Here is an 18,799-nt window from a genome sequence, read left to right on the forward strand (position 1 = left end):
TTTTTCCATTTTACTTCATGGGGCTGAAAATTGCTAGCAGAAATTCTTTAACAAAACTGAAGAAAATCTTTACACAGTAATTCAGCTCACTTTCTTGGTTCCATAAGCTGTTTCCTTCCCATCAGTGTAGCATTGAATATGGGCAGTTTTGTGGGTTTAAGTCTAATTGAATACCTCAGAAATCACTTTCTGTTAGTGTTAAGTTTTCCATGAATCCATACATGGTCCTCAAAATGTGCAATGTGCCTCCTTACTGTAGATCATGCGCTGCAAAGTATTCACTGTGGCTTTACAGAAATACATGGATTCCTGATGAAATAATTGCATAAAGAATTGCCTATAAAAGGAATAGAAGTGAGATATAAAGCATTAATAATAATATTAAACAATGTAGTGAGGTATTTAAACTGGATCACAAACCATAGAAATAGTTTTGTGTTATATTAGTGTAATAGAAAAGTCATCATTGTAAAACCAGTTGTATGCCTCCATTGCTGTTGATTGTGAAACATAAATTGTGGACATTTTTGTGGGAGCATCACTCAACAACATTCAAGCATTTTATACCACCCAAAGCAATTAGCCGTATCAGGTACCTTTGACAAGGGGGGAGGGAACACAGCATCACCGCTGCAGCTACTGCCAGGAACTAGTAAATGGACCCCTTATACTGTGGCGTGTGTGGCATTCAGAGGTAAGCAGTTGGTTACTGTTGTTGGGTGAAATCTTCATTACCAGTATGTCAGAGTGAAATAAATTGTAGCTTTGCTATTGTTTCACTCATGACGTCAGCATTCAGACGAAAGCCAGTATAAAAATATAACCAAGGACAAGTCTCGAGCATGAGACCTCACATTTTGGACATCACGCATTTTACTGTTAGACAATGGCGATAACTGGAACAAACTCACTCGAATTGGAAGAAAGACTTCCTCCAGGAAGTGCCACAGCATAAGTGTTGCCAGATCCTGCAGATAGCCTTGCTTAGAATATTAATCAGGGTGGCAAGGTTATTTGTCACAACTTGCAGTTGGCATGGAATTAATCTCTGTGGAGGCCAGTGACCGGACATGTTTTATGTAAAAGATTGCACATTCTCAGCTTACAACCCTCTGAAAACACTGTGCTCTGGACCAGCTTACCCTGCCTTTTCGTGTACATCAGTTCAAAGCTTTTTATGATGTTCATGTAAAGTGTGGCTACACCTTAGCATTGGCATTTGGTCATCTGGTTCTCCACTTATGCATATCATGAACAACACTGACTGTTTCTTGGTGTATTAGTTGCGAGATCCCTAACTGATTGTGGCATTCTCATTGTATTCTTTTTTGTGTATTACAATTATTAATCCTGAATAGTTTTGCAATGTTTAAAGGATAATTTAATATCAGCCATTCTTGCTGCACTGTCTTAAGTTCACTGCTTATTCATAACTCGTGTGACTTTCACCAAAAGTTATACCACTGGTTTTAGACAACACTGCTACACAGGACTGGTAACTATGTAGATATAATTTTATTCCAAAGATATTTATTATTAAAGAGTGAATTTGTAATATTAGAGGTCTTGTAAAGTCAGTGAAGGAGAATCTCCCAGATAAAAACTAATTGAAGACAGTAGAAGGAACAGAGCAGGGTAAAATACACGACAGACATTGAGGAGGATCGTGATTCAAATCTGCGTCCAGTCATCTAGATTTAGGGTTTCCATGATTTCACTAAATTGTTTAGGGCAGATGCTGAGATGGCTCCATTGAAAGGACATGGCCAGTTTCCTTTCTTTCCTTTTCTAATCCTAGCTTGTGCTTTATGTCTAATAACGAAGTCATTGACAGGATGTTAAATTACAATTTTCCTTTTTTTATGCATTAGGAGAGAGATCACCCAAGAAAACAATAAAAAAGATGGATGTCGAGAGAGGGAGAGAGGGTAATAGAGAAAAGGCTACAAGCAATGTCTGTTGCGAGTTAAAGGGGTGATTGGTAGCAGAAGCAGAATTAGGATTGACACTCATGAATTTCTGAAAACTGGACAGTGAGAGGGTGAAAATCATTCATTCAGTTCCTGCAGAAGTTTCCCTGGGCATGGTTTGTAGGAGGTCTCACTACATTATATTTTATAGTAGCTGGTAGCAACTGTGAAGTGTAGTGGTGTGAAACTAATGTGATGTATGTACATAACACTGTGTGGAGAATTTCACATTGTCACATTTTACTGTAATTGTTTTATTTCTTGAGAGTCATTAGTTCACTATTTAAATAAACAGTACTGTGAGGTGAAGGTAGAGGATTGTTACTGCTTTCTTAATAAATTAAATTGGCTACAATTAATGTGGAAACTATAGTTCATAATGTTGTTCTTATACTTTGTGTTGATTTCAGCTAACAGATACATGTGCCTGTTGATACCACATGCTCCAGGAGCAGTCACAGACCTCGCCACTAATGCAGATCTGGGACAGATTCTTATGCACTTCATAAAAGAGAAAAGTATGATTGCATTTCTGTACTAATATTGCAGTCCCGTTAGTGATGAATATATACTTGAGTGACTGTTTGTTTCAGAGCTCATATGTGCCATTGGGACAGGAGTAGCAGGCCTTTTGTCAGCAAAGAATGAAGAAAATTCTAGCTGGGGTTTCAAGTCATACTCAATCACAGGGGTATGATAAATAATAATTTTAACTGAGAGTGTGTAGTACTTCTTTTATTTAGCTTGTGAACTAGATTAATGTTCTGTGTTACATAGTATTGATCACTAACTTATCAGTCTTATTCTTCATTATCTGTCAGTTGTCAGTTACTTTACTAAAAAAAAAAAAAAGCCTTAAATCAGATGTTTCTCTTGGAATGTGCAGTTGTGCATTTTAATGCTGAAGTTTTTAAATCATATAACAATATGCTTCCAGTGTGTCATGCAAATTATTTTTTGTCTGTCTGTTTATTTGCAGTCTTCAATATGTGAACTAGCACGCCGGTCAGATTTTGCTGACATGCCACTTCTTGTAGAGGATGCCGTCAGAGATGCTGGAGCAACATTCTCTCTATCAGAACCAAATTGTGTGCATGTGGTTGTGGATAGGCACCTTGTAACTGGACAGAATGAAGCTTCCACACTGACAGCTGTCCAGAATCTTGTACTGCTCTCCAATCAGAGGTATTATTATAAATAATTGTTTTGAAAGGATATCTTCACTAACAGAGCAGCTGACAGTAGCACAGAAATTGAATTTTCTAGTATCCACAAAATGTGTATTCTTGTTCTGATATGACTGACATTTTAAGACAACATGCTGTGAGTGAAGGTGGATCAAGAGTGCAATTTACCATGACCACCAGTCTTTTTTCTTTTTAAGTCAGTTTCTGTTGAATTTCAATTATTTAGTCATAGGATAGAGAAAAGTAGAATAATTCAGAAATAGAAGTATATGCATGCACAATGTTGGAGAAGATACAAAATGTGGACAAAAGAGGAATCGTTAAGGATGAAAGATAATAAAGAATAAACAAAAAGTGGATAAATAATAAAAAAAGGATGTTGGGAAAGCAAAGTGCAGAGTAGTATACCATGTAAGTAGATGCCATGGAGAAGAGTGTGCTAGAATGGGAGAATCTAAATCCTGCATGGAAAGTGGATTTTTACGTTGCTTTTGGACTTAAGATGTAGCAAAGATTCCTGTTATTATCCTGCTTGCATGCTCTGCTATATGATGTTATTGATGTTGAATTATTGGCAGTGGTCTTCATTTGTACTGACAGCTTTGTGTTTCACATTATTTCATCCATAGCTTGAATGTTCTGTGGACATCTTTACCATTAGTGACCTAAATTTCATTTGTAACAGCACTGGAGTAAAACATGGAGAAGTTTTTTCAGTGATGACAGTCACAAGTGGAAAAATCCTGTGCAGGGTAGGCTAACAGTGGTAGAGTTCAAGGGGGCTGTGGAATAAGATGATTTGCGGAAAGGCTAGTTCTCACCTCCAGAGTTCAGAAAAACTGGCCCTAGATGAGAGTATTGTATGTGGCATACAACTACCATTTAGGTCTCTTCAGTCATGCCATAGGGCATGCCCTTCAGCTGAGTATTGGGTGTCCCTGATACAAACATATCCTGTGACCAGTGATGCATTCTACCATTTCCTGTGTAGAAACCCATACAGTGCCACGAAAAATCGTGGGAGCCATATTATCATCACCAGATCTCACCACTACCTCCATGCAACTCATTACTTCATCTGATCTGTGTGTTCCTGGCTTCTGCCCCCTATCTAAAAATCATTGACAACCTTCCTAACCATCCCATTTTGATGGCGATTAAAGCTTTTAATGATCACTTCTCAGCTCTGGTGTATTAGCTTTACATTCAATGTCCACTTTTCCTTCGTGATTTCGACCGTGATGTGATGGAAATATGCTTCTATTAAAAACTATGAGGTTCATCCAAGTGAAACCTGGTCAGTGCATCTACCTTTGCCTCACATGTAAGGTGGCACCACATAACTGCAGGTATGGTGGCGCCATCTATTGGTAGAGAGTCTGACATGTGTGCACTGTTTGACGTTGCATAGCACCAGTGTGGTTTCACGACAAAGAGAAGGTGGTCACACAAGTTATTGTCCACTACCGAAAATGCAGGCGAGTAAGCAGGGACAATGAGAAGTGAATCGATTTTTGGCGGCTAGGGAGTTGGAGACTGTGAAATGTATCAACGGATGAAGACTGTGTACAGTGAGGACAGTCAGAGTTGTTCAAGTGTTGTGGAATGGCGCAAACAATTCCTCGAGGGGCACGAGTCACTGGAAGACGATGCTCGTCCTGGACAGGCTCATCGTGTCGTCATGCCGGAAATGGTTGCGGAAGTGAATGCTTTAGTCTTGGACAACCACAGAATCACCATGGACGAGATCCATTGGTTACTGGGTATTAGCCCACGCCATAATGCATCAACACTTGAACTTTCAAAAAATCTGTGCACATTGGGTTCCCCACCAACTGATCGCTGAACAGTACAATACTCGAATGGTTTCAGTGGGAAACGCAGGAACATCCACTGTACAGCCCTGACCTTTCACTGTGTGACTTTCATATGTTCTGACCTCTAAAACAAGCTACTTGCAGGCTTCGATTCGCAATGGATGACAAAGTATGTAACTGGGCCCAGGCCTGCCAGCAGCCTATTAGCTGCTTCAAGGATGGAAACGACCAGCTAGTGTTGCAATGGAATAAATGTGCCAACAGTTTTGACGACTATTTTTGAGTATATGTACTGTGTATTACTACACTTTTGAGTTACTAGTGACCGGGTTTCATTTGAATGTCCCTCATAAAGCAGAATGTTGCAGAACAGTGATACATGCTGTACTGGTAACACCACCATCTTAAAACTGCGTGTTACCACAGCAGCAGCACAGAGAGTCAGTATGATCACCTAGCTTTCTGTACATAGAAGCACCACATATCCTTTTTTTTTTCAGTTACTCAATTCCCACATTGACCATTAGACTGCACTGCCAGTCAATGGCGATATGCATCCAAAAACTTAGGATTTATGCAAATACAGCTTCACAGACACAGATATATTACATTCACATAATTTTAGAATCTCATTCATTATTAATTTGCCTTAAATGTAAAATCAATTCTTAGCTTGTGGGCCATAGAAAACCAGCAGTGGGACGTATCTGGCGCTCGGGTCATAGTTTGCCCCCCCCCCCCCCCTCCCCCCGTCTTACACATCTTTACTGGAAGCCATCAATGTCACTTCCAGTTTGACCTGTGTTTAAAACAGTATCCCACGTAAATATAGACTTTTTATCCTTAAATATTACCTCTCCCAATGCCCACTTCAAAGTCTCCCAAAAACCTTGTTCATTGTCACACTAAGCGTCTTCACACTCCCACACAACTTCTTCGGGGTCTGAGAATGAGGATCGTGCCTTCATATACCAACTTTTTTGAGGGCTGCATAAAAGAGGCCATCCTTCACTATCAGAGGCTGGAGCTGCTGTCTTGGTTCAGGTTCGTTGATGGTATCTCCATGTCCTGGAGTTATGATGGGCAACTGCTTCATTTTTAACAGCTCAACTCTTTTCCCCAACTCTTGTGGAGGGAGAGGGGGAGGGGGTTTTCATCCAAATTTCATTGCATTGTTTCTACACAGGGATCAAATGAATGGCTGCATATGACCGGTCTCTTTAGGGATAATAAGGATGCTGTTGCCCTACCTTGAGTGCCTGCAGTACCACACAGGTTGTTAGGGTCCTTTCACCCAGCACAAGTTTTCATTAAATTTGAAGATGGAAACTTAATCTAGACATATAGTTTCTTCCGGCCACTCTCCCAAACTTGACATACATCAGCTTAGCTTCTCATCCTTCCTTCCGACATTAATTTTTGCTAGAATTTATATTATTTTCATTGCTAATTTACTTTGCCCTCTTTTAGGTCCCCCCCTTTATCTCTGTTGTTTTGCTCAGATTGTTTTATTGTCTCCACTTGCCATGTTCTTTTCTTCTATATATGTCTTTGCTTCCTGCTCTAGAATTACCTCTCATGCTATTTTAATTGAAGCTAACACAGTGCTTTCTGATGTAGTGTGTCTGGCCTCCTGTGCCTGACACCTTCATTTTTGTTTCTTGAAGTAGAATGGTGCATTCCTCTTAAGGTGGATTTCTGAGTGATTTGTATCCTCCCCATCTCTCTCCAACCTCCCTCACAATTTCTCCATTTTTTTCTGAAGGAGGAACTAGTGGTTTTGAATTAAGGGCACTAGATTCATTTATTCTTGTGCGTGTCTTTTATTGGTTCTGGTAGTTAAACCTTCTGACCAGTTATATTGGAACAAATAAGCCCTCGATCACAAATATTAAGTCAAAATTGACCTGGTTTCGACACTACTATGAGCGTCGTCTTCAGCAGCCCTTGTTCACAGTACGAGCAGCCCTTAGCGGCTCGCCATCTCACAACTGTTCATGACGTCGCCTTTCCGGCTCAGATCTTTTTTAATATGTGACTTGTAAGTACTGCATCTTTTCCAGTCAGTACAAACATTAATTTTATTAATGTACTATATACTTAATATGTTTTAGAACAGTTAGTCTAATGCTGAAGACGACGCTCATGGTAGCGTCAAAACCAGGTCAATTTTGACTTAATATTTGTGACCGAGGACTTATTTGTTCCAATATAATTCTGACACGGTCACTGAACCTTAGCAGCTATGTTCAAAAAAACTTCTGACTAGTTCTTCTATCTCTTTGTGGGATTAGATTTTTTTGTTTATACCAGGGCCATTTCTACCATTAGGCAAGACTAGGTGACCGCCTAGTGCAGAAAAGGGTGGAAAAAATTAATTTCAAATCAAACAGAGACAAATTTAGCAAAATAGGAGGAAAAATGAAAAAGAGGAAAAATTAAAACATTGAATTGTTTTCAAAAGCATATGGAAGAGTTACTTTGACAAAAGTAAACAGATTGCCTCTACCTAAAGCATCTGCTACTGAGTATGAAATGGAAACAAACATGAGCTTGATTCATCTCTGTCGAGCACTGGATCGGGGCACGTGCTCTGGCTGAAATAGCAGATATGCATTGTTCTGCCATTTGATGTTGGTGATAGGGATATCAGGGAGATTGACGGTAATGAAAAGGAGAGGGCATTATTTTTCAGTTTTTGTCTAGGGTGGCAAAACACCTAGTAATGGCAGGTTATTTGCCTCCCTCTCCTAAAAATGTTGATTTAGCAGACATTAGGTGTGATGCTTTTCTTAACCTCACAGTTTCTGAGATCTGCTCCTTGCTTTTCAGTTCTATTTTGTTCCATACAGACTTGCTTGATTATGTTTTTCTGCTATTTGTGAACTTTCAAATAATTTACTTAATGAAATTTAGTTATGCTTCACAATGTTTAACTTGTGTCAAATTTTTGATCTGTCAAGAACAACAAACAAAAGCAGTTAAACTTGTATGCATCATAGATTGGAAATTTCAAAGACTTGATGAGTAATGTCTTAGGATTGGTTCAAAGCACATTGTGGAGGCTTCAGACATGTAGTATGGCTGCCACATATAAAGGATGGTCAGAAAGAGTCCGAAAAGGTTGTTGCAGGGCAGAATGTGCTGAGTAACAATTGTTAAGAAAAAAATTGATACATTGTGCCACATCTGAGTTACTTAGCATGGAACTTGGCCAATCAGACAGTTGTGCATGCAAATTCAAGCAGCCCAACAGAGGCAGTGTCACCAGATGTGTTCTTTATTTGGTTTCCTAAAACTGAACATGAGACGATAGTAAAGATCGAACCTGAGCAAAAGGCTGTACAGTCTTGTGCGCTATTGTCTACACTCTGAAAAGAACTGACACTAATTGTATCTGGCAGGCCACTAGAATCTGTGTGTGTAACAGCCTGATTGGCCAACTTCAATGCTAATTAACTTGGAAATTGTAAAATGTGTTGAATCATTTCTTAACAATTATTTCTCAGCACAACCTGCCCTGCAACACACTTACAAGCTTTACAGGCTGTTTCTGACTGCTCTGTGTAACTTACATTGATATAGCAGAGAGCCTCACTTCCACCTAGCACACTGCAACAAATGCAGGCTGTTTGTAAAGTGTTCAAATAACATGACTATGAAACTTTATCACTTTGGGAAAACAGTGGAACATTCAGTACTCCAATAAATGAGATGTTAAAGTGAACTTTGTGTGTCATTTGGAAAGGAATTGTGCTATTTTAGCAATAAGATTTGGAGAAAGGAAGTTTTTGGCAGCTCTCTTGACCCTTTTACTTAAATCACAAGCTATCTCATAACCTATCCCATTGTCCCAGGTAGACTTAATAGACCATACCAAATACAATAACTGTCTACATTATATCAAACATACACATAGCATTCTATCCTGCCTGCTCTGTTTCTTGGATATGAAGCTCTTTCTTGAATGAGTCTCTGGTTTTGTTGATTATGATCTGCAGTTTGTTAGTAAATAGTTTCATTCATATATTAAAGACACTTACAGATTCACTGCACTGCCAGACAATCTGCTGCTGAAAATTTCCTCAGCCAATGATTGACTGAAAGAAAACCTGTGATCTCCTTCATCACATTAATCATTTTGACACTTAAATGTAACTACCGGTTGTCTCTCTCTGTTATACCAACATTTAGAGTCAACTTTTCTGAAGCCTAAATGTTTTTGGCTGGTCTGATACATGAAAAATCTGATCCTTGCATCAGTCTCAAGCAACTCTTTTTTTACCTTCATTTTGTTGATGGGCCTTTCCGTAATTCATTGCAGTCAAATCCTCCAATGCACAACAGTAGTTACACTTTCACTGTTACCTTTATTTTTCACAGTTACCCCATTAGATTGCACACTGTAGTTCCTTTATCATCCCATCAATAACACAACTGTTGCCTCCTCTCAAAAAACTCCAGGAAAGTTTACATCTAATCACACACTACTGTCATCACCAGGAATGCACAGCCACCTTATCTGCCAGAGCTATGTCTCTTGAAGTTGTGCTCAGAAATAAGGCCATTGACTCACTGAGTGCTTTGTCTTCCTCTTCCATCTTCTGCAACATCTTAGTCAAATATATGCTCCTTATTAACCTGTTTTCAAGTAAGTCTTATGTTCTTATGCTTTTGACTGCTCCAGCTTCCCTACATACTGCAACCTTGTTGATAGTAACCCTTACCTCAGTAGTGAGTGATAGAGGACCTTTCTAACATTCCAACTGCTTATTGACCTCTGTTTAGCTTCCCATACCGGCATGTAGGTGATAGACACAGTGTCTATACTAGTAACACACAATATCCTGTCACAATACACTCTCTGCAGTGCAATAGGCATGACCTTCATGCAATTTATATCACATAAGCGCTTCAGGTTCTCCCTTCTGACAGGAGTATCTTCAGGACTTTGCAGATGGGGCCTTTGTTGTACAGTACATGTCTGTTTCTAGCATTTGCCCTTGGCTTAAAGCAGCAGTTCTTTTCATTACCCAACTCTTGCTCTCATCTCCCCCTCCCCTCCCGTCCCTCCCATGTTATGTATCTGACGCAGCTTTCCATCTTTCACATTTTGGGACATAGCACGTCTTTTTTTTTTCTAAGATTGTTGGATCATTAACATATGCTGTGTCATTTCTCCATTTTCTCCGTTGCTACACATTTTTGCTTTATTTCTACATCTGTCTTTCTTTTCTGTATCGCTAACTTTTTGGAGGTCCTTTTAGCCATCTTTATTTTTGAGGGGTGCAAGCCTTACCTGTTGGTTGCATTTCAGAGTTAAGTTTTGTCTTGTCATATCCTGCTGCATCTTTCGTTATGGTAGGGTCATGGTGGAGGTGGGGAAGATTTCATTCTTAACAAGTTCCTGATAATTCTCATTTTATTACTCTTAGCTCTATAACTCTGAGAGCAAGGGTGTTGTTGTTGTTGTTGTTGTGGTCTTGTCCTGAGAATGGTTTGATGCAGCTTTCCATGCTACTCTATCCTGTGCAAGCTTCTTCATCTCCCAGTACCTACTGCAGCCTACATCCTTCTGAATCTGCTTAGTGTATTCATCTCTTGGTCTCCCTCTACGATTTTTACCGTCCACACTGCCCTCCAGTACTAAATTGGTGATCCCTTGATGTCTCAGAACGTGCTCTACCAACCAATCCCTTCTTCTAGTCAAGTTGTGCCACAAACTCCTCTTCTCCCCAATTCTATTCAATACCTCTTCATTAGTTATGTGATCTAACCATCTAATCTTCAGCATTCTTCTGTAGCACCACATTTCGAAAGCTTCTATTCTCTTCTTGTCTAAACTATTCCTTCACTTCCATACATGGCTACACTCCATACAAATACTTTCAGAAACAACTTCCTGACACTTAAATCAATACTCGATGTTAACAAATTTCTCTTCTTCAGAAACGCTTTCCTTGCCATTGCCAGTCTACATTTTATATCCTCTCTACTTCGACCATCATCAGTTATTTTGCTCCCCAAATAGCAAAACTCCTTTACTACTTTAAGCCACTCATTTCCTAATCTAATTCCCTCAGCATCACCCGACTTAATTCGACTACATTCCATTTTAATGGGACATAATATTTAGGTGTGTGTCTAATATGCCTCAATAAGTATATTGTTTTTGTAATACTTCCTTCTAATTATAAGTTCTTATCTTGTTATGTTAATTTCATTTTTAGATGACTTTTAACCTATTTTTTGTTGAGTCCTATTTCTTTTGTTGTGCTACTTCTGCTGTCTAAGTGTCTGCTACTGGATCACATACTTGAATGAAGTTCTTACTGTAAATTTTGAATTGTTATTTTTAAACAGTTTGAAGCAAACTACATTTTAAGACTAAATATATTGGCTAATATATTGTGAAAATAGTAAAGGTCACCATTGACCATATAATTCAGTTGACAGTAGATTGGAACTAGTACCTCAGCTTTCAGATAATGTCCTTTAGAACTAAGAACACACACACACACACACCACAGTACTACATTGCCCAGGCATTGTGGTGTGACTTTGGTAAGGTGTGGTATTGCCTGAGTGGGTCAGAGGAACAATGAAGATAGGACAGGAAAGGAGTAGTGATGTAAAGGAGCAGTGAGTACTGGGGAAGGAAGGGACAGCAAAGAAACAGGATGGGGTACAATACCAGCTATCTTAATCTTGTGTAGGGAGGGAAAGTCGTGTGTAATACCGTAAGGCATACGAGTTGGTAGGAAGGGCGAAAGCACCATAGAAAGAGAACACTACTTTCCCCAAAGTCCTCGAAACACTAAACCCATCTCTCATACAGACAGTCAACTATATTCTTACCATGTTTTAGCAGGAGAGGAGTACAAACAAATCCATGTCACAGCCAAGAATATTAATGTGGTGCCCTCATTAATACACTGTTTAATACACTGTTTATGGGCTCCTGAAAGGAATCCTCTTTAGCCATCTAAGAGCCCCTTGTCTGGCTAAAGTTCATTGACAATATCTTCATGGTCTGGAGCCAAGGCCAAGACACACACAGCCTCTCCTTTCCCATATGGACTCAACACATTTTTCATAAACATATCACCTTGTCCGCTTTAGCCCTGTTTACCAATTTTCCAGATTTCGATCTCCATTTCCTTGATGGTTCCATAAATATTGCCATCCATTAAATTATCTGCGAACCACTTATAGCAGTCATTCATTTTTACACCAACAAGTATTTCCTGTATCTTTTAGCCACTTGTGTGTGACACATCTCCCATGATTTGCGACTGGCCACTCATTATGGGCAGTTCCTAAGACCTCCTTGCAGAAGTGCAATCTACCAAAACTAGTGCACAAACAGATCTCCCATGCCATATTCACACATGCTCCTAATACTCCAATCGCTCACCAACCAATTGCAGAGATGCAAATGCCCTCCCCCATGTTTCCCAGTGTAATCCCAGACAGGGTCAGCTTAATTGTATCTTATACCATAGCTTCAACTACCTTTCACTATGCCCTCAAATGAGGAGTGTCCATCTTTCCAATAACCATCTTTTCCACCTTTCTCAAAGTGCCATTTTGTTACCAACAAAACTATGACATTTCTTTGTCCTTCCTTGTACCACACCTACTCCCAACCATTTGCCACATGAGTCATAACGTTTTGAAAGCCCCAGGTGCTGAACCACTCCCATTCACCAATGCAGCACATCCTACTTCAGTTCTGTGTCAGGGTACAGACATTGAGAATCTAGCCAAGGCATCAATCAAGTCCACTGCAGATTCTGAACAGTTTTTTATGTTGACATGACCACCAACCATCTGTCCAGTCACATGGATGTCCACCACCAAAGTCTGACCAGGAATGAAATTGAACATCCTGTGGGAGAGGATGTTACTAAGCAAGAGATGTTTCCCACCTTGTACCATGCAAATTACTGTCCTCCCCACAACACTGCTTTCTCAGAATTGCAAAGACAAGAATTGTCCCTAAAATTGCCACTGCCTTGCTTGTGTATATACGAAATACTAATTTTCATAAAAGGGAGCATCTTAAAAAAGGAAAATCTTTTCAAACATAACTATGATATACACACATATGAAACTAGACAGAAGATGAACCTACACAGGAACACAGTAAATACAAACTTATGCAAAAGAGGAGTGTATCATTCTGGAGCTATGTTATATAACCATGTGTCTTCTTATCTAAAATGCATACCAACATTAAATGCATTTTAAGTAAAGTTAAAACAGTTCTTGCTTGACCACTGCTTCTATTCTTTGTCTGAGTTTATGGAACATCATAATAAGTAAACTTCGTTTACCAAATTTCACTAATTTGCAATTCATAATATAGTTTACAGTGTGTTTATCATGTCATCTCACTTAATAACTGCTATTATCACATGTAGAAGCAATGTAGTACACCAACCTACATTATTATGCCTTTTTATTATGTCAACAATGTAGTCAAAATGACTACTGTATTGTAAACTAACAAGGTTTACCGCTGTCCTATATCACATGTACAAACAATGTACGAAACTGATTCTTGGACCAATAAATAAATAAATAAATAAATAAATAAACTAATTCTTCTTTTCTACAGACACTCTGGCCTCCATCTCTTCTAGCCCCAGAGGTCACCTCTGCATCTAGTCTTGTGCATATCCTCTGGTATTCTGCCCCCCCCCCCCCCCCACCCACCCTCTCCAACACCATATCCTCTCTTCATTTATTCACTTATGTGTAATTTATTTCTCTATTAATCTAAACCCATATTTCTCTTCGTGGTCATCATCTTCCCACATTCTGTTCTGCTTCTTCTGCCCTCCCACCACTCTCCCCACTTTCATGCAGCTTCCTTAACCCAAACCTTGTCTTTCATCAGGTACTACATGCAACGCCCTCTGCCTGGATTAGAGTGAATTTACTGATGAATGCTTATATCCCATTTCCTTGTTGCCCCCCTTGTTTCCGTAATCTTTGACCTCCTTTCCTACATACCTCCCCCTTTGTTTTCTCTCTCATTACCAAATCAAGTCAATTTTACAAGTGCCGTCAGGCTTCCCACAATCACATATAAACAATAACAAAATTCAGAAAATGCTGAGGAAGCAAAAACTGTTGCACTCGCAGTTCAAAAGAGAATGCACAAATGAAGACAGGCAAAATGAGTAGAGATTTGGGCATCAGTAAAAAGATCAATGCGCGAAGCACACATCTATCACCACTGTCATACCTTAGCAAGGGACCTAGCTGGGAACCATAGAAAAAGTAAAATCACTAAGTGGGTTGACGGCTTCTATCCAGTGTGGAAAGACACACAGATTTGCTCAGTGGGGCTCAGCTCTACATGTGGAGAATGAGTACTTCACAAAAAGAATAATTTTCTGAGATGAGGCACACTTCCCTGCCAGTGGGTATGTCAGTAACCAGAACTGCAGAATTTGGGGCAATTAAAATCTGTGAGTCCACAGCGCACAACTGTGTGGAGTGGGTTCCAGGCAGAAGGAGTGATTGGCCCATACTTTTTTTTTTTTTTTTTATTGGAAATGATGAGGGAGCTGCTGTCATTATGAACAACAACCATTACTGAAGCATACTTTCTGATTGGTTTTTCCCTCTTATTAATGAAAATGACAATTTTGGGTTTCAACAGTTTGGTGTGGCATGTTACAGGTTCCGTGAAACAATTGTTCTTCTGAATGAAAAGTTTCTTAAAAAAATTCTCTCTTCGCATGGCAACGAGGAATGGCGTGCCAGATCATGTGATCTTACACCTTGTAACTTGTTTTTGTGGGGACTTGTGAAATTGAAAGGGTACGTGAACAAACCACAAACATTACACCAACTGAAGGATGAAAGTAAAAGAGTTATTAACAGCATCCCACCAGATGTTTGTGAATGCCTCATTGGCAACTTCAATAAACAGATTGCTCATTGCCGAACTGCCTTGGGTGATTGTATGGAGAGTATAATTTTGCATATATAAATGGGAGAAGTTACTTAATGTGTTTGTAAAAAGCAAAAAAATACAGTTTCCATAAATTTTGTATGTTCTATAGCACTTTATTATTCGTCCCTACTTCCCGGACACCGACTAGCTGGTGTGATGAATGGCAGCTAGCTCTAAATGTAGTAAAATATAAATTATTGCAGTTGAGTAGGAAAAACAATCCCATAATGTTAGTATGTAGCATTAGTAATGTGCTACTTGACACAGTCAGATGGATTAAATATTTAGATGTAACATTGCAAAGTAATGTGAAATAGAACAAGCGTGTTTCAAGGATTGTAGTGGGGAAGGCGAATCGTCAACTTCGATTTATTGGGAGATTTTTAGAAAAGGGTGGCTCATTTGTAAAGGAGATCACGTATAGAACACTAGTGTGACCAACTTAGGAGTCGTTCTCAAAAGTTTGGCATTTGAAGCTGACTGCAGAACAGTCCTACTGCTGCCAACATAAATTTCACATAAGGACCATGAACATAAGAGAAATTAGGGCTCATACAGAGGCATATAAACATTTGTTTTCCCCTAGTGAATGGAACAGGAAGGGTACGACATACCCTCTGCCAAGTACTGTACAGTGGCTTGCGGAGTATGTATACAGCTGTAGATGTAGGTTACCACCAGCTGTGACTTAGTCATACCTGATGGCTTCCCACACCATGACACCAGGAGGAACATTACTGTACCTCTCCAAAACAATGAAGATTGGGACCTCTTCCCAGGTTGCTGCTATATTTGTGAGTGGTGGCCATCCGGGGTTGTGCAGAACTGTAATTCTTTGCTGAAGATATGCGATGCCATTCATCAGCAGTCCATGATTCTCAGTCATGATGCTACTCCAAATGCATCCTATGTACGGGACAATAATTCCGTAGCCCTGCCATTATTAGCCTCCGAGGAATGGTGCAAGGTGATACAAAATGTTGCAAGGAGTGAATTACATGTTATCTGATGGCAGGCTTGGATGTGAAGGTGTTACCAAGTACTTGGTGCACAGTATGGCTAATCTCACTTGTGGTGGTCAAATATGGTCGACCAGAATGTTAATGACAAGTTTGATTGCCGTCATTTTCCAATGCAGGGCAACATCAGCAATCCGTAACATCCAAATACCCTTATGAATCTGTATATCGCACTATTTGACCAGCCGGTCTAATGGAAGAGCACAATGAGGCCACTTTCAGATTACGTCAGGTGCTGATAACATTGTCTTTCACAAATACATGACACCTTCACTTCCTTCACAGTGACTACTCAACATCTGATACTGTTTACACCCCTTCTACATCTACCTCTACATTTTTACTTAGTATGCCAACAGATGCTGTGCTGAAGAGGATCGTTTGAGTACAAATGTCACTTCCTCCTATTCCTTTTCCAGTCACAAATGTTTCGCAGGAAAAAAATTGCTGATAGTACTCCGCGTGGACACAAATCTCTGTAATCATTTTTTATCATCTTTTTAAAAGATTTATGTTGGGGAAGCAATATGTTTGTTGACTCTTCTAAGAATGTACACTGACAGAACTTTAACAGTAAACAACACCGTGATGCAGAACTTATCTATTGCAGAGTCTGCCACTGGAGTTGGCTGAGCTTCTCCATGATGTGCTTTCTTGCTTACTAAATTAACCAGTAACGAAACACACTACTCTTCTTTGGATCTTCTCTATTTCCTGTATCAACTTTATCTGGTATGGATCCTAAACTCATGAGCAATTTTGGTCAAATGGGGGGGGGGGGGATTTTATAAGCTACTTCCTTTGTTGATAGTCTATGTTTCCTGAGGTTCATCCAGTGACTGTCAGCCTGTCATCCACATTACATCCAATTAGTTTTACATGGCTGTACTACTTTAAATTGCTCCATACACATGCTCTTAGATATTTTGTGTTTGTAACTGCCTCCAGTAATTGTTCTAAAATCCTGTAATCATACAATAATAGGTCTTTCTGCCTATTTGTGTGCGTTACATTGCAGTTGTTTATATTGAGGGTCGATTGCCAGTCCCTGTATTTCACTACAATTTTCTCACATGCTGACTTCTCTATATACAACAGCATCATGCACGAAAAGCCTCATGGTATTTTCTACATTACTCACTTGTTAATTTATATATATTGTGAGGAGTAATGATCATACGAAGCTCCCTTGGGTAAACCTGAAGTTACTATTATTTCTGAAGATTTCTCTCTGTTGAAAATGACATGCCGTGTTCTGTTTGCTAGAAACACTTCAACTAGTCGCATATCAGATCTGATATTCCATACACTCATATCATCAAGCAGCAGTGAAGAACTTATATGCTCTACCAGGCCTGGTAACAACACTAAACATGAACAATGCTAATGCACTCTTGTAGCCATTCGACCTGCCAGAGAAAATTATCTAACCACGCCTTCAGGGCACTTCACCTTTTTTGTCAGTGTGTGTGTGTGTGTGGGGGGGGGGGGGGGGGCACTTACTGTCTTAGCTGTAAGATGAATGGTTATCTTTGCTCTTTACATTATTTGCATTCCATGCATATTATTAGTTTTAATGTAAAGTGATTTTAATTGAAGTGTGTTTTTACTATTAAGAAATATTTTATTATTATTTGCCAGCCGCCAAGGTAAAGGATCCAGCAAGTAGAACTTTATTTATCCAGTATGAGGAGACTATATTCAGAACCAAGAAACAACAGTGCAGCTTCAAGTTTTTGCTGCTGGAATGGTAATTTGTCCATTGTAAGTATGTTTTTGTGTTATAAGAAGGCTTGGTACGGAGAGGGACAGATGCTTCAAGAACAAGAAGAAAACAGGGCAGTCATTTTGTATATTATTGTTTATTTGCTTTTTTATTGTACATAAGATGGTTAATGAGGCAACATATTTGCAGTGCAATGTAACACAATTTATCTTACCAATTTTAATTATTTTATCTCACAGTTTTAATTTTATGGTGTGATGAAATGTAATGGGTTATGGCATGAAAATGTATGTCTCAATGTATGTTTTCTTAAATTTATTAATGGTGCAGCCATTGTATACCTTCCTGTGGTTCTACACCAAGTACAGGCAAAAGATAGCCATAAAATTCTAAAGACAATACTCCTAACTTTTGGAACCACAGCTCCATTCCGCATGACATTAAAGCTGTTGTAGGTGTATGGTTGAAGGAGGAGGACATGTTTGCAATACCCAAATTACAGACTACTCACTGTATTTGTGTAGGACAAATTGGATGACTGTTAACATACTTGTGCACATTTACAGTTAGTCATTGAAACGGCAACACATTAATCTGGACGACAGAGTCCTAATCCACAGCAGCAGTCACGGATTAAGGTTGGTTGGGGTCCTGGAAGCAGAAAAAATTGTTGCTGCTTTTCTCCCCACACCAAAAAGATCATAAAAATAAGAGTACCTATTAACCACATTTTTAAATAAATAAACAGTATTATTTGAGATTTGTGTTTTATTTCCATTAGAATTTGAATATGGTATGTGTATAATGTAATTACGTTCTTCTCATAGTCTGTCACATTTAAAGCAGCATCCACTTGTTTGCATTAGCTTCTATCTTTAAGTGAGCATTGTCATCTTGAGTCACAACTTTCACATTTAACATATTATTCCGTACAACAAGCCAATGTTTCCTTAATGATAGTATGTCTTCCAGTCACATTAATGTGACCACCTATAAAAGGCCTGAATAACCACCTTTTGCATTGCCAGATATGCAGGAAGAGAGCCAGTGAGGTTCTAGTTGTTACCAACAGGAATGTGGAACCATGCTGAATCCAGTGCCACGTTC

The 18,799-nt window shown here is 39.2% G+C and overlaps 1 protein-coding gene across 1 annotated transcript in view; it reads left to right on the plus strand.

Annotated features, from left to right (window-relative positions):
• LOC126189673 (glutamine amidotransferase-like class 1 domain-containing protein 1) overlaps nucleotides 1-18,030 on the plus strand; it is an 81,273-nt gene extending 63,243 nt beyond the window's left edge. The window contains exons 4-7 of the mRNA XM_049930962.1: nucleotides 2,381-2,488; nucleotides 2,564-2,661; nucleotides 2,950-3,155; nucleotides 17,608-18,030. Of these exons, the coding sequence (XP_049786919.1) occupies nucleotides 2,381-2,488; nucleotides 2,564-2,661; nucleotides 2,950-3,155; nucleotides 17,608-17,635 (440 nt within the window). The 3' untranslated portion in view covers nucleotides 17,636-18,030. The remainder of the gene's footprint in view (nucleotides 1-2,380; nucleotides 2,489-2,563; nucleotides 2,662-2,949; nucleotides 3,156-17,607) is intronic.
• Nucleotides 18,031-18,799: the final 769 nt, after the last annotated feature.

The sequence above is a fragment of the Schistocerca cancellata genome, chromosome 1 (assembly GCF_023864275.1).
Source record: "Schistocerca cancellata isolate TAMUIC-IGC-003103 chromosome 1, iqSchCanc2.1, whole genome shotgun sequence".
Taxonomy (NCBI): Eukaryota; Metazoa; Arthropoda; class Insecta; order Orthoptera; family Acrididae; genus Schistocerca; species Schistocerca cancellata.